The sequence below is a fragment of the Anolis sagrei genome, chromosome 2, assembly GCF_037176765.1.
Source record: "Anolis sagrei isolate rAnoSag1 chromosome 2, rAnoSag1.mat, whole genome shotgun sequence".
In the NCBI taxonomy this organism is placed as follows: Eukaryota; Metazoa; Chordata; class Lepidosauria; order Squamata; family Dactyloidae; genus Anolis; species Anolis sagrei.
Window position 1 is genome coordinate 218,758,331 of NC_090022.1, and position 13,127 is coordinate 218,771,457.

A 13,127-nucleotide genomic window follows, 5' to 3' on the forward strand; every position below is an offset into this window, starting at 1 on the left:
GTCAACCTAAGTCTGAAATGACTTGAAAGCACACCACAACAACAACAATCCTATCTCATCAGCCAAAAGCAGGTCCACAGTTCCCACTGAAATACTTATAAGTTTATATTTGTTAACATTGTTCTTCATTTTAATTATTGTATTGTTTTTAAGTGGTTTTTGAACTAAAATAAGATATGTGCAGTGTGCATAGGAATTAATTCATGTTTTTTTCAAATTATAATCCGGCCCTCCAACAGTTTGAGGGACTGTGACCTGGCCCTCTGTTTAAAAAGTTTGAGGACCCCTGGTGTAGGCCATCAATGTTGGAAGTAGCAACCTTCTCAAGCCTCCACTGGTTGGTTGTTATGTATGTAATTGCTTACTGTATTTTATGTGTGTATTAGTTTGCAAGTTTATCTGATCTCTTTGTTGTGGGAGGGAATGCAAACTTTGTGATCAGGTCTGGACATGTTCAGGACTCAGACTGCATTTTAGATCAGTGTTTACTTTAGACTTCAGTGGAGATAGAAGCTATTAGACTCTTAGAGAGAACAGAAGCCATGTAAAGCAGTGTGTTTTTTAGAAGACTGCAAGAACAGTACAGTTTAGACTTCAGTAAGATGTATGCTTAAAGACTCCATTGGACTATGGACTGTTGTTTCTAAGGAAGATGCCCTATGTTACCTGCACAGAGAATCTACTTAAAATCCTATTGTAACTGGATTCAAAAGCAATGTGCCTGTATGCTGTATACATGAAGTTTTGTGGGTAAACAAACTATATTACTTTTAAGAAGACTGTCAAATTTGTCTCTTGAGAGCATGGTTTAAAGGCAAATATATTTTAAAGTAGAGTAGATTTTTAGGGGGCAACTAAAGGAACACTTCTGAAACTCTGCTTAATATGGGTTTTTTTTTGGGGGGGGGGGGGGTTGTGCATTGGCATATCTTTGTCCCTGGCAGTTCAAAGACATACTTTGGTACATCAGTTTACCAGCTGAGAGACCTAGTGACCTTGCATGAATTCTGGTGAACATCACTTTTCAAAAGGTTGTGACTTCTAACAAGGTCATGCCTTTCCTGTGACCAGTGATTTCCAAAAAGGTTATGAATCCCATTTCCCAAATGGTTAAGAAGATTCACATTTTCAAAAAATCAAAACATATTGATTTACAATTATATTTGCACATAATATATCAGAAGTAATTACACAACATGCTTGTCTTTTCTGTCTCCTTCCAACAGACATAATAAGCGAAGGAAGTTTTATGTTGACATCAGATGCCATCCGCAGACGATAGCAGTGGTGCAGACTAGAGCAAAGTAATGTTTGTTTCATATTTTCTCTTGAAAACAAATATAGCAAAAATTCAAAATACCATTCTTGCATGGACAATCTTATCTATACTAGTAAAGCTGGCTAAATAATAAATGTGGTTGCTATTTACTTGGTAATAATTATTGTTAAGGAACAATAAATCAGATCATTGGTTTTCTGTCAGATATTCCTATTTTAATTTTGCTTTATATTTTTTAAAAAATAGCTTTTCAAACAGGAAATAAATTGTTTTATTAGAACATGTAACTCTTGCTTCCAGTTACACCGGCATAACTGTTGAGTTGAAGTTGCCTCATGAGATGGATTTCAACAGTAAAGATGTCAGTGGAGTGCTGTTTCAGTACCCAGATACAGAGGGAAAAGTGGAAGACTTCACTGGACTGGTGGATCGAGCTCATCAGAATGGGGTAAAACAAGCCGATGGCAATATCCTATGTTTTATATGCCTGGAAAGTTTTAATTGACAATCAAATGTAGTTGCAGAAAACCATTATCCCAATCTAGGAGATTCTTGACATATATAGCTACTTAGGTGCACTTATACAACAAATAATAATAACAATAACAATAATAATAATATAACAACAAGAACAACAACAACAACTTTATGTATATTCCACTCTATTCCTCCAGAGGGACTCAGGGCACATTCCAAACATAAAAGGCAAATATTCAATGCCCGAAGATAACAACAATACACCCATAGTAATGAAATTTGTCAACCCTAACTAATCTCTGCCCCATTTGTTTTTTAATGGGGGCAGCAAACTGTAGACAAGTTCTTCTTTCTTAGTCAAGGTACTTTTCTTGCTGATGGAACCAGTGATTTGATTCAGTATGAAGTAGCTTCCTAATGCTCCTGGATTGGTCATTGCCAGAATTTGGAAAGTTGCTTTTGTTTCTGTTCCTCATTACAGTGCTTAGCAATATAATGTACTAGCACAATTCATCTTTATTTTTATAAGTTACTTATTGTGCTACTTGTTGCACTGTTCATTATGTTTTGTTACTTTGGGTAACCCTTTAGGATTGATAAGAGAATATTATAAAAGTACTGTCAGCTTGCTTCTTAAAATGCCTTTTAAAGTGAAAGCCTTCAAAGGTGACTAGCAAATGTGGTATAGTGGGTTGAGTGTTGGGCTGTGACTTTGGGGACTGGCAATCCCTGTTCAGTCATGGAAACCCACCGAATTACCTTGAGCAAGTCACATTCTCTCAGCCTTAGAGGAAGACAAAAGCAAACCTCTCCTAGACAAATCTTTTCAAGAAAACTTCTGTGATTCATTTGTCATAGATCAGTGGTTCCCAACCTATGGTCCATGGACCACCAGTGGTCACAAGAACTAAAATACTACACAGTTGCAACAAGAGCGACTGGTCTCGCAGAACCTTCTTAGAGTGCCAACAGCAGCTCTAGATTATTAAATGTGGTTTTCTGTGGGTGAGTAGATGGTGACTAGTGGATGGCATATGATCTGTATCAGAAACTAGAGCTGATGCCATCTATCCAATGCAATTTTCTGAATCAGCACCCCAAATAACAAACCGAATCTAAAGTTGACCAAAAACTGATTCGTAACCCTTTTGGTACTAATGTTGGAGAGTGGTTCCTGGTCAAGTGGTTCCCTAGTCAAAAAAAAAAAAGGTTGGGAACCACTGCCATAGATTCATTAGACATCAGAAAGGACTCAAAGGCATACAACAACAACAAAGTCAACGTTATTTCAATAAAAGTAACTTGGTTCCTGTTAATTGTATCCCCACTGGTAACACACTGTAGATAACTCAATAAATTTTGAGTTATTACTTCCAAGCTGTGATAATAACACAGCATTTTCTTTAAACTGTTGGAAACAAATAATTTATTTCCCTCTGTATTCAGAAGACACCACATTAAGGTACTGATATCCTTTTATCTGTGATTTTTTTTAAATTTGAGAATTAACAGTTTCACACACATTGAATCTTAGAATATTTTGCTTCATATTAGTTGTCTATAGCATGTCTATATAGATCAAGTATGGGCAAACTTTGGCCCTCCAGATGCTTTGGACTTCAACTCAACAATTCCAAACAGCTGGTAGGTTGTTAGGGATTGTAGGAGTTGAAGTCCAAAACACCTGGAGGGCCTCCATTTGCACCTGGTATAGACTGTGATTTGTAAAAGATACAAGTAAATGCATCTCTTCTTTCAGACTCTTGCCTGCTGTGCCACTGACCTGTTAGCCCTGTGCGTCTTGAGGCCTCCTGGAGAATTTGGTGTAGATGTGGTCCTGGGGAGCTCCCAGAGGTTTGGGGTGCCTCTTTGTTATGGAGGGCCACATGCAGCCTTTTTTGCCGTCAAGGAGAATCTGGTGCGAATGATGCCTGGACGAATGGTAGGAGTCACAAGGTAAGTTAGCTTCCAGCCTACTATTTCCCAGGATACCTATGCTGAAAACATCCTTTGTAGATTTTTTACCGTTCTCCATTCTTTCCATGTAATGCTTCTGTTTGGATAAAGTGGTTTAAAAATGTGCTCTTAGACACCCAAAAACCTATGTTCTAGAATTTTACAATTGTTTGCTTATTGGTGCACTAATAGATCATTTTTCCTTTTTAAAAATCTCTAGTTATATGTCTTCTAAATCTTGCTACAGAACAAATATACTTACATCAAACAAAAATGCTTACATTTTCAGCCAGAGAACTCTGAAGGGGAAAAGATACAGTGAAGTACTGTATATACTCATGTATTAGTCTAGAAGATGGACCAATTTATCCATGGGTCAATGTAAATGCTATTCCTTATATAATAATAATAATAATAATAATAATAATAATAATCTTTATTTGTACCCCACTACCATACCTCAAAGGGACTTGGGGCAGCTCACGAAAGCACTCAAGGTGCAAACACACAAAATACAATAAGTGTCTAAACTATATCACAGTAAAAATAACAGTAAAATACAGCATAATACCAAAAACCCCACTTGTTAAAAATCAATAAAATGCAACAGTAGGAGCAGATATAAACCAAATTGTAAGCAATATCAGTCTGTAAGTTCAAAATGAAATAATCACTAAGTCCTCAAGTATAATCAGTTCCTAAATGATATCAAAGGCCTGTTTAAAGAGCCATGACTTCAGATTGGTTCAAAACACTTGGAGAGTGGGGGGCTAATCTAATCTCTCTGGGGAGGGCATTCCAGAGCTGGGAGGGGGCATCACTGAGAAGGCCCCTCTCTCATTCCCACCAGCCACATTTGAGATGGAGGTGGGACTGAGAGTAGGGCCTCCCCAGTAGAGCTTAGAGTTTGCCAGTTCATAGAAGAAGTTATGGTCTCGGAGATAGACTGGACCTGAAGCGTACATGGCTTTATAGGTGATAACCTGCACTTTGGCCCAGAAACTTATTGGCAGTTAGTGGAGCTGTTTTAATAGGAGCATCATATGCTCCCTATAATTGGCCCCAGTTAGTAATCTGGCAGCCGATCATTGTACTAATTGCAGTTTCCAGGGCATCTTCAAAGGCAGCCCCATGTAGAGTGCATTACAGTAGTCCATTCTAGATGTAACTAAGGCGTGAACCACTGTGACCAAGTCAGCCTTTTTGAGGTACAGTCACAGCTGGTGCACAAGTTTTAACTGTGCGAAGGCCCTCCCAGCCACCGCCGACACCTGAGCCTCAAGCATCAGAGCTGAATCCAGGAGGGAACCATCCCCTTCTCTGAGTAGAAGGATGACAGATAAGAGCCAAGTCTTGGGAGAACCTAAAACACTTGAGTCCCCATCAGTGCCATAAAAATCCAGATTATCTGCTTTGAACTGGATTATATGAGTCTACACTGCCACAGAATCCAGTTCAAAGCACAGAATCTGGATTTTACATGGTAATCTCAATGGGACCTGACTCTTATTTCACAGGACTGTAATTTGCACAGTTATATTTTGGAATTGAGCCATTCCATCTCATTGCTCCATTACATTTCAAATAATAACTGAAAAAGTCTGTCTTAACACATAAATTTGTTTAGAAATGCCTTAGAGTTGTTCATTGCCAGTTTTAATATTGCTTAAGCTTCTTAGCATCAAAGTTCATTTTCAACACAAGTGAGTGTTAAAAAAATACAAAGTGTTTAATTTGGCTAGATCAAAGAGAGCAATATTTTCTTGTTTGGTTCAAGGGATGCTACTGGGAAAGAAGTTTATCGACTTGCACTACAAACCAGAGAACAGCATATCAGAAGGGATAAAGCCACAAGCAACATCTGTACTGCTCAGGTGAACTTTTCTAAAATGACTCGTTGGGAAAATGATTTTGAAATAGCAGTGAATTTTACTGTACTGTTCTATGGCTTTAACTTCTAGGTCCAGTGGGTCTTTTATGTAACAATGTGTTTAAAATATGTTGTTTAGATTAGGGCCTGTGATTTTATACTGGGCCACTGCATCTCTGTCTAATGATGAAGGTGCAAAGGCGGCCTCCATTAAGTAATTGAATGTGGGAATAGTAAAATACGTGGATATATCTCTGTGTACTGTAGTCTTTTGAAGCAAGATCTCTTAGTGCTCAAGTATTCTAAAGTATCAGAAATGTTATTGTACCCTGGAGCTGATCAGCTATGTATAACTCTACTAAAATTAGTCTTTTCCAATCAAATATATTTCCATTAATAAACTAGCAAAAATATTTATTTCTTTATTTTCAACTTTGTGCCTTTCAGGCTCTTCTGGCTAATATGGCTGCTATGTTTGGAGTCTATCATGGTGCTAACGGCTTGAAACACATTGCAAGGAGGGTGCACAATGCCACTTTAATTTTAGCTGAAGGTGAGTGAATATTTAATGCCCGCATGAAAGTAATTCTTCAAAAATGAAGATACTGTCTGCAAAAGCTCATGTCCACATTTATAGTATGCTATGTCAATGATGTGGGCTGTGGTGGCACAGCCGGTTAAACCACTAAGCTGCAGAGCTTGCTGACCGGAAGGTCGGTGGTTCAAATCCGTGGGACAGACTGAGCTCCTAATGTTAGTCCCAGCTTCTGCCAACCTAGCAGTTTGAAAACATGCAAATCTGAGTAGATCAATAGGTACTGCTTAGATGGGAAGGTAACAGTGCTCCATATAGTCATGCTGGCCACATGACCTTGAAGGCATCTATGGACCTTGAAGGCATCTAACACCAGCTCTTCAGCTAAGAAATGGAGATGAGCACCACCCCTCAGAGTTGGACTCAATTAGATGTAATGTCAAGGGCAAACCTTTACCTTTACCATAAGTCAAGAAATTGTTAATTGTAAAACCCCAACTGCTCTAAGAGAAGGTCAGAAGTGTTGCAATCATTAATTTTTATCTGTGTAAGTTATTTATGAAACAGATCTCGGTATGGGTTTTCTTTCTACTATATGATTTTGACCAAACCCGAACACATTTGTATGTCTACAGTAGTCAAGAATTCTAGTACAATTGCTGATAAAATATTAACAACCAAAAGACATGCAGAACTTCATGGAAATGCGAGAAACCATTGGGACAAAAATGCATATGTTATGACTTCCAGGTCTAAAGAGAGCTGGCCATAAGCTTGAAAATGACCTATTTTTTGATACCTTGAAAATTCAGTGTGGATGTGGCACCCAAGAGGTCTTGCACAGAGCAGCTCAGAGACAAATAAACCTGAGGATTTACAATGATGGTGCAGTAAGTGATGATAACATTATCTTGATTATTAACATTAGCCAGTTATTTTGCCCATTCTCCCAAAACCATGGAAAGGCTTTCAAAAGTAGTTTAGGACAGGGGAATGTAAACTATTGGTACTGCAATCTACTTTCATTCATTTCTCATTGCCTTTTTAAAAAGTAATTAAAATAAGAAAATGATTAAAATCGAGAAACCTCTAAAATCCTTTAAAAACAGTGGTAAAGTAATTTTCAAGATAGTTCTTTATTTCCAGGTTTATCACACGGTTAGTTACTTGCTCATTGACAAAAGTAGAACAGCATTGCATACCTTTCAAACTATTATGTTGGTTAGGTTTGTTGTTGTTGTTAATTGCCATCAAGTTGACTTCAACTAATGGTGACACTACCAATCAGAGATCTACAAAGCTAGGTCTTGCAGACTCAGGGACATGACTTCCTTGACTGAGTCTATCCATCGAGAAAGCAGTTTCCTACTGCCTTCTAGCTTATCAAGCATTATTGTAATTTTAGTGAGTATTGTCATCTCATGATATGGCCAAAGTATAACAGTCTGGGTTTAGTCATCTTTGTTTCTATGGACAGTTTAGGCTTGATTTGCATTTTACCCATTTTGTTTGTTTGTTTGGCAGTCTACAGTATCCACAGAACCATCCTCCAGAAATTAGTGTTTCTCAACTTTTGGTCCTCCAGGTGTTTTGGCCTTCAACTCCCAGAAATCCCAGCCAATTTACCAGCTGTTAGGAATTGTGGGTGCTGAAGTCCAAAACACCTGGAGATCCAAAGGTTGGAAAGCACTGATTTAAGTTAATAATAGAATAAAGTTTCCTGATGGGCATCAATATGCAGACAGTGATGTTGAAACTTGTTTAAATACAATCCATAGGTAGAATTTTCAGGATTGTGGGGAAAGGAATGATGCATATTCATGAGTTTTTTTTTATCTCTCATCCCTGTAATTTTGTTTTGCATCTTCAAAGTTTATGTTCATTACAGTGGAAAACTGAAATTATATTTAAAGACAGAAAATATCTGATCCCAACTACACTGTCATATAAGTAGACTTATATAATGCAGAATAAACTTCATTGAACTGGATTATGTGAGTCTATACTGCCATATAATCCAATTCAATGCAGTTAGTCTGCATTCTGAAACTGCATTATATGGCAGTGTAGATGGGGCCTTGGTAGAAATGAACTAACATTATTTAGCACAGTCATATAAAGCTAGAGCTGAGACAACGGCATGCAATGAACCTATGAGATTGAAAATGCAAAAGAGGAAAAATTACAATTTTTGAACATGAAATATTTATTGTGGATAGCGTCTCAGTAACTATATTTTCTCTCTTCAAACTGTCATTAGCTTGGAGTATCACTTGATGAAACTGTAAATGAAAAAGACCTGGATGATCTATTATGGATCTTTGGCTGCGAATCTTCTGCTGTAAGTCAACCATAGCTCAGCACGAACACATTAGTGTGTGTGTCAGTTTGCATCTGTTAGATGGCCCATAACATAGTCCTCTCTGGAGTATTGAGCACGTTTGGGCAGTTAAACAAAAACTAGGAGGATTTGTAAACATCAGTAATTCATTCTCACTCTTGATGAAACTCTAGGCAAAGTTAGCTACACACTAGAGCATAGGTTCAAGGCAGAACAGTAATGTGACATGATACTAGAGAATAGGAATCTGGGAGAAGCCTGTGAAATGCTCTACTTGAAAAAAGTATCAAGTCGGCTTTTCAGTAAAGGATATGCATTTTACTTATTATGAAACAAGATTTGCAAGAAATAATACAATTAATTGGTGAATTGTGCGTAGCTCTACAAATTGGCAGAATCTGAAATAAGTTTCAAATAAGCTAGCACGTATCGGAAATTGCAGACATTCTTCAATGGATCAAGAATTGTTAAGCCATCTAATCCTTACGTCTACTGAAAGGGAATTTTAAAGAAATGTGGATGAGAATTCATTATTTTTTTCAGTGAAAAGGATCAGAAAAATAAAGTTTTAATGTCAGTTGGCCCAATATTTGCCACCATGCTAATCTGTACAGTAAAAATAATCAAGACACGCACAAGATAATATCAGTGGCCAAAAAACTGCAAAATAGTTTGCAAACCTCTAGAATTCTCGGACTGAATTACACGTTCAAACAATTTTAAATGGGGAATATGTGATTTCAGAATAAAAATAAATATTTTTCATAGTTCATCAGATTTTATTTAAGGTGTATGCATCTTCAATTTGCATGTCAATTTATGGCAGTTCCATGAATAAAATAGGGTTTTCTTAGGCAAGGAATACTCAAAGGTAGTTTGCCATTTCCTTCCTCTGAAATATAGCCTACAGTACATGGTATTTGTTGGTGGTCTACCAGCCAAGGACTAATCAGGGATGACCCTGCTTAACTCGCGAGATCAAATAGAATTTGATGCTTTCAAGGTATGGGATGTGGTGGAATTATGGGAAGGGAGGGCCATATTCTTGTCCTCTGCCCCCTTCCAGTTTCTGGCTGCATGATTAGTTTCTTCTCGCTGCTTGAGAATTGTTGTTATAGAAACAGGAAGATTACTAAAGCCTGTATAATTTTAATTCAGAGCCCTTAAAGTGAGTTGTGCCTCTAATAGTCCACTTTATCCTGGAACATTAGAGGGCTGGGCTTAGCACAGCAGGCTAAACCGCTGTGCTGCAGAAAAAATCCTGCCAATCAATAGCTCAGCAGTTTGAGCCCAGGTCGGGTTGAGTACCTGCTGTTAGTGCCAGCTCACCTGCCCACCTAGCAAGTCGAAAGGAGAAATGCGAGTAGATAAAATACATACTGCTTTTAGCGGGAAGGTAATAAAGGTGTCCTTAAGGTCATCGATCAGAGGAAAGCTCTTCGGCATGGAAGATGGAGAGACAGCACACCCTGTGGCCAGAGTCGAGCACAGCCTCCAAGATGCCGGAAATAAGATGGGGAAAAACTGCCTTTACCTTTGCTTGTGTTGTCTGTCCTTGTTAATTATATAATCGTCATTTAATATTTGCCGTATGTGTGTTCTGTAAGCCACTCTGAGTCTCCTTCAAGGTGAGAAGGGTGAGGTATAAATAAATAAATAAACAATAAACAAACATTTAAGTATCCCTCCCTCGATATGTATGATTCTTATGAAACAGATTTGCTTTTTTGAATTTTAAAAAAATTATTTCATTAATTAATGTTCCACTCATCTTTCCAGTAGTTCAAAGTAAGATGTTAATATATTTGCACAAACTTGTTTGCAGATCTTCCTTGAAAGTAATTTCTCCATTTTCTGGGTTGCTTGGTTTTCCAGTAATGTTCAGTCTGAACTATTGAATTGGGGACACAATACTTACCTTACTCCTCGGAATAAGCTATTTCTAAGAGAGGGGAAATCATGCCTAAGAGTCTTTCTTTCTTGTGTTTCAAAGGAACTGGTTGCAGAGAGCATGGGCGAAGAAACAAGAGGCCTTTTTGCTACTGCATTTAAAAGAACGTCAACATTCCTAACACATAAAGTATTCAACAGGTTTGTGGACATCAGTGGAACTTCTTTACCCATTTGATATTGCAATCCTACATATTACTTGATAAGACAATATAGGAGATTATATTACAACAGAATCAGGGTATCATTATTTCAAAACATTACTACAGTGCAAGTCATGGGGGAAAGCTCAAAATTGAGAAACCCAGCTCACACTTTTGTATTCTATTATTTATAATGCAATTTTGGGAGAGGGAATGCATAATCCATGTCTAATGGCAAAGTGTGCATCATCACTACAGAATGAATGCAGTTTTCACCCTTTTTATTGCCATACCTCAATGGTATGGAATGGTGGCACTAGCGCTATTTGGCAAAGAAGGCTAAATAGCTTTTAAAAACAGTGGTTCCCATCTTTTTTTTTTTTTTTGACCGGGGACCACTTTGACCAGAGACCACTCTCCAACACCAAAGGGTTACAAATCAGTTTTTGGTCAACTTTAGATTCGGTTTGGTTATTTGAGGTGCTGATTCAGAAAATTGCAGTGGATAGATCACATCAGCTGTAGTTCCTGATACAAGACATATGCCATCCAGTAGTCGCCATCTGCTCGCCCACAGAAAACCATATTTAATAAACCTCAGCACTATAAGAGGGTTTCACAACACCAGTTGCTCTCATTGCAACGATGTAGTAACAGTGAGGCCGAGGACCATATTTTAGTTCTTGCAGACCACTGGTCGTCCATGGACCACAGGTTGGGAACCACTGTTCTCAAACCACATCCATAGCATCGAGCCTTGGCAAAATGGTGCAAAAACTACATTAAGTCTGCAGTGCAAATGAACCCCAAGACTCATTTAGTATAGGATGCTCATTGTCATACTCAATTGTTTTTGTATGTTTGAATCTAGAAGCTTCTTCCTAGTACAGATTTTAGCTGCTTATTATGATTTGTTTTGTGTTCATATTGTTTGTATCACAACTTAATTTGGGGACAAATATAAACATTAAATAAGATTATTTTTGATGTTTCTGTCATTTGACTTATATAATTTATTTGCTGACTTTACATTTTGTATCTGCAGCTATCACTCTGAAACAAACATTGTTCGGTATATGAAAAGATTAGAAAACAAAGATATTTCCCTTGTTCACAGCATGATTCCCTTGGTAGGTCTTGATTTAAATTGACTTTTTAAATATAGTTTTTTGTCTCCTTAGAATGAAATCAACTGATCATGTTTTCCCTTTCTCAGGGATCCTGTACAATGAAGTTGAATAGTTCATCAGAACTTATGGTAAGCTTTTCTCGGAGTCGTTACTTTTCTGAGACCAATATAGAGAATAAACTAATTAATAGGTCCCTGATCCAAAGTTCTATGTGAATATAAAGAAAAGTCTATTTTTATGGAAGGTTACACAAACCTTTAATGAGAAGGAATCTTTTGAAGTCCCTACATGGCGCCCATCTGGGGATTATCTCTGGAATAGTTCCAGTTGGGTTGTTGTAGGTTTTTCCGGGCTATATGGCCATGTTCTGGAGGCAATTTTTCTCCTGACGTTTCGCCTGCATAGTTCCAGTTATTTGGGACCTATGTTGTAATAACTGGTTTTATTTTGATCATTTGGTAACAGTTGATTTTATAATCTATTCTTAAGACAACTTTGCCCCCAATTCTGTTAAATTTCAAGAGTGTATTTGAATAAGTTTAGAAGTTTTCAGTACAGTGTTGAGCCTAAACTAGCCATTGCATAAATAATATGAAGAAGGATGAGTCACGTGTTGTTATAATTATTATTATTATTAACCTCATATAATTTATATACTGTAATTCTTTAACCAAAAATATGGTTATCTTTTTTCCTTGTGTGGCTGAGTTATTTTTCTTTTTAATTCTAGCCTATTACGTGGAAGGAATTTGCCAATATCCACCCCTTTGTGCCACTAGATCAGGCTCAAGGTTACCAGCAGCTTTTCAAGGAACTGGAGAAGGATCTGTGTGAGATCACCGGTTATGACAAAATTTCTTTTCAACCCAATAGGTATGATAAATCCTGCTTAAATCTCTGGGTAGGCTAGAAATGCTGCTTTTGCTTTCCCCATGCCAACATGCACTACCTGTTATGTTAGCTAGGGTTGATGGGTTTGGCTGTCCTAAACCTTCTGGAGGGCCAGTCTCAATTCTAAAGGCTGCTTCACGCAACCAGCTGACTTTATTTGTATTATATTCCACTTTTCTCTGGGGCTCAATAGGGCTTCCATAATCATTTGCCTGTCCAAATGACTACACATACATGAACATAAGAATATAACTCACATGGCATAGAGCAATCACTATGAACCCATATATATACTGCAAATACAGGCAATTTTAATATTTTTTCTTATGGAAAAAGGATAAACTAATAGTATAAATGGTGTGTAGGAATTCTGACATTGCAACTGCCTAATAAGAGTGACTAGTAAGCACAAACTCTTGATATATCTTTAAAAGGGTTGAACTTAGTATAAATTCTTATATGATCGTAATATGTGATGGGTAGAGATCCTGGTCCCAGCACCCATCTTTCTGACTTTGCAGATGGAATTACAGCCATTTGATTATCACTGGCCAA

General features: G+C 37.5%; 1 protein-coding gene across 1 annotated transcript in view; it reads left to right on the forward strand.

Annotated features, from left to right (window-relative positions):
* Nucleotides 1–13,127, forward strand: part of GLDC (glycine decarboxylase) — a 60,308-nt gene that overhangs the window by 25,135 nt on the left and 22,046 nt on the right. Inside the window, exons 5-15 of the mRNA XM_060762300.2 lie at nt 1,227–1,304; nt 1,580–1,727; nt 3,516–3,712; nt 5,490–5,586; nt 6,030–6,135; nt 6,868–7,007; nt 8,378–8,458; nt 10,452–10,549; nt 11,597–11,681; nt 11,768–11,809; nt 12,412–12,554. Of these exons, the coding sequence (XP_060618283.2) occupies nt 1,227–1,304; nt 1,580–1,727; nt 3,516–3,712; nt 5,490–5,586; nt 6,030–6,135; nt 6,868–7,007; nt 8,378–8,458; nt 10,452–10,549; nt 11,597–11,681; nt 11,768–11,809; nt 12,412–12,554 (1,215 nt within the window). The remainder of the gene's footprint in view (nt 1–1,226; nt 1,305–1,579; nt 1,728–3,515; nt 3,713–5,489; nt 5,587–6,029; nt 6,136–6,867; nt 7,008–8,377; nt 8,459–10,451; nt 10,550–11,596; nt 11,682–11,767; nt 11,810–12,411; nt 12,555–13,127) is intronic.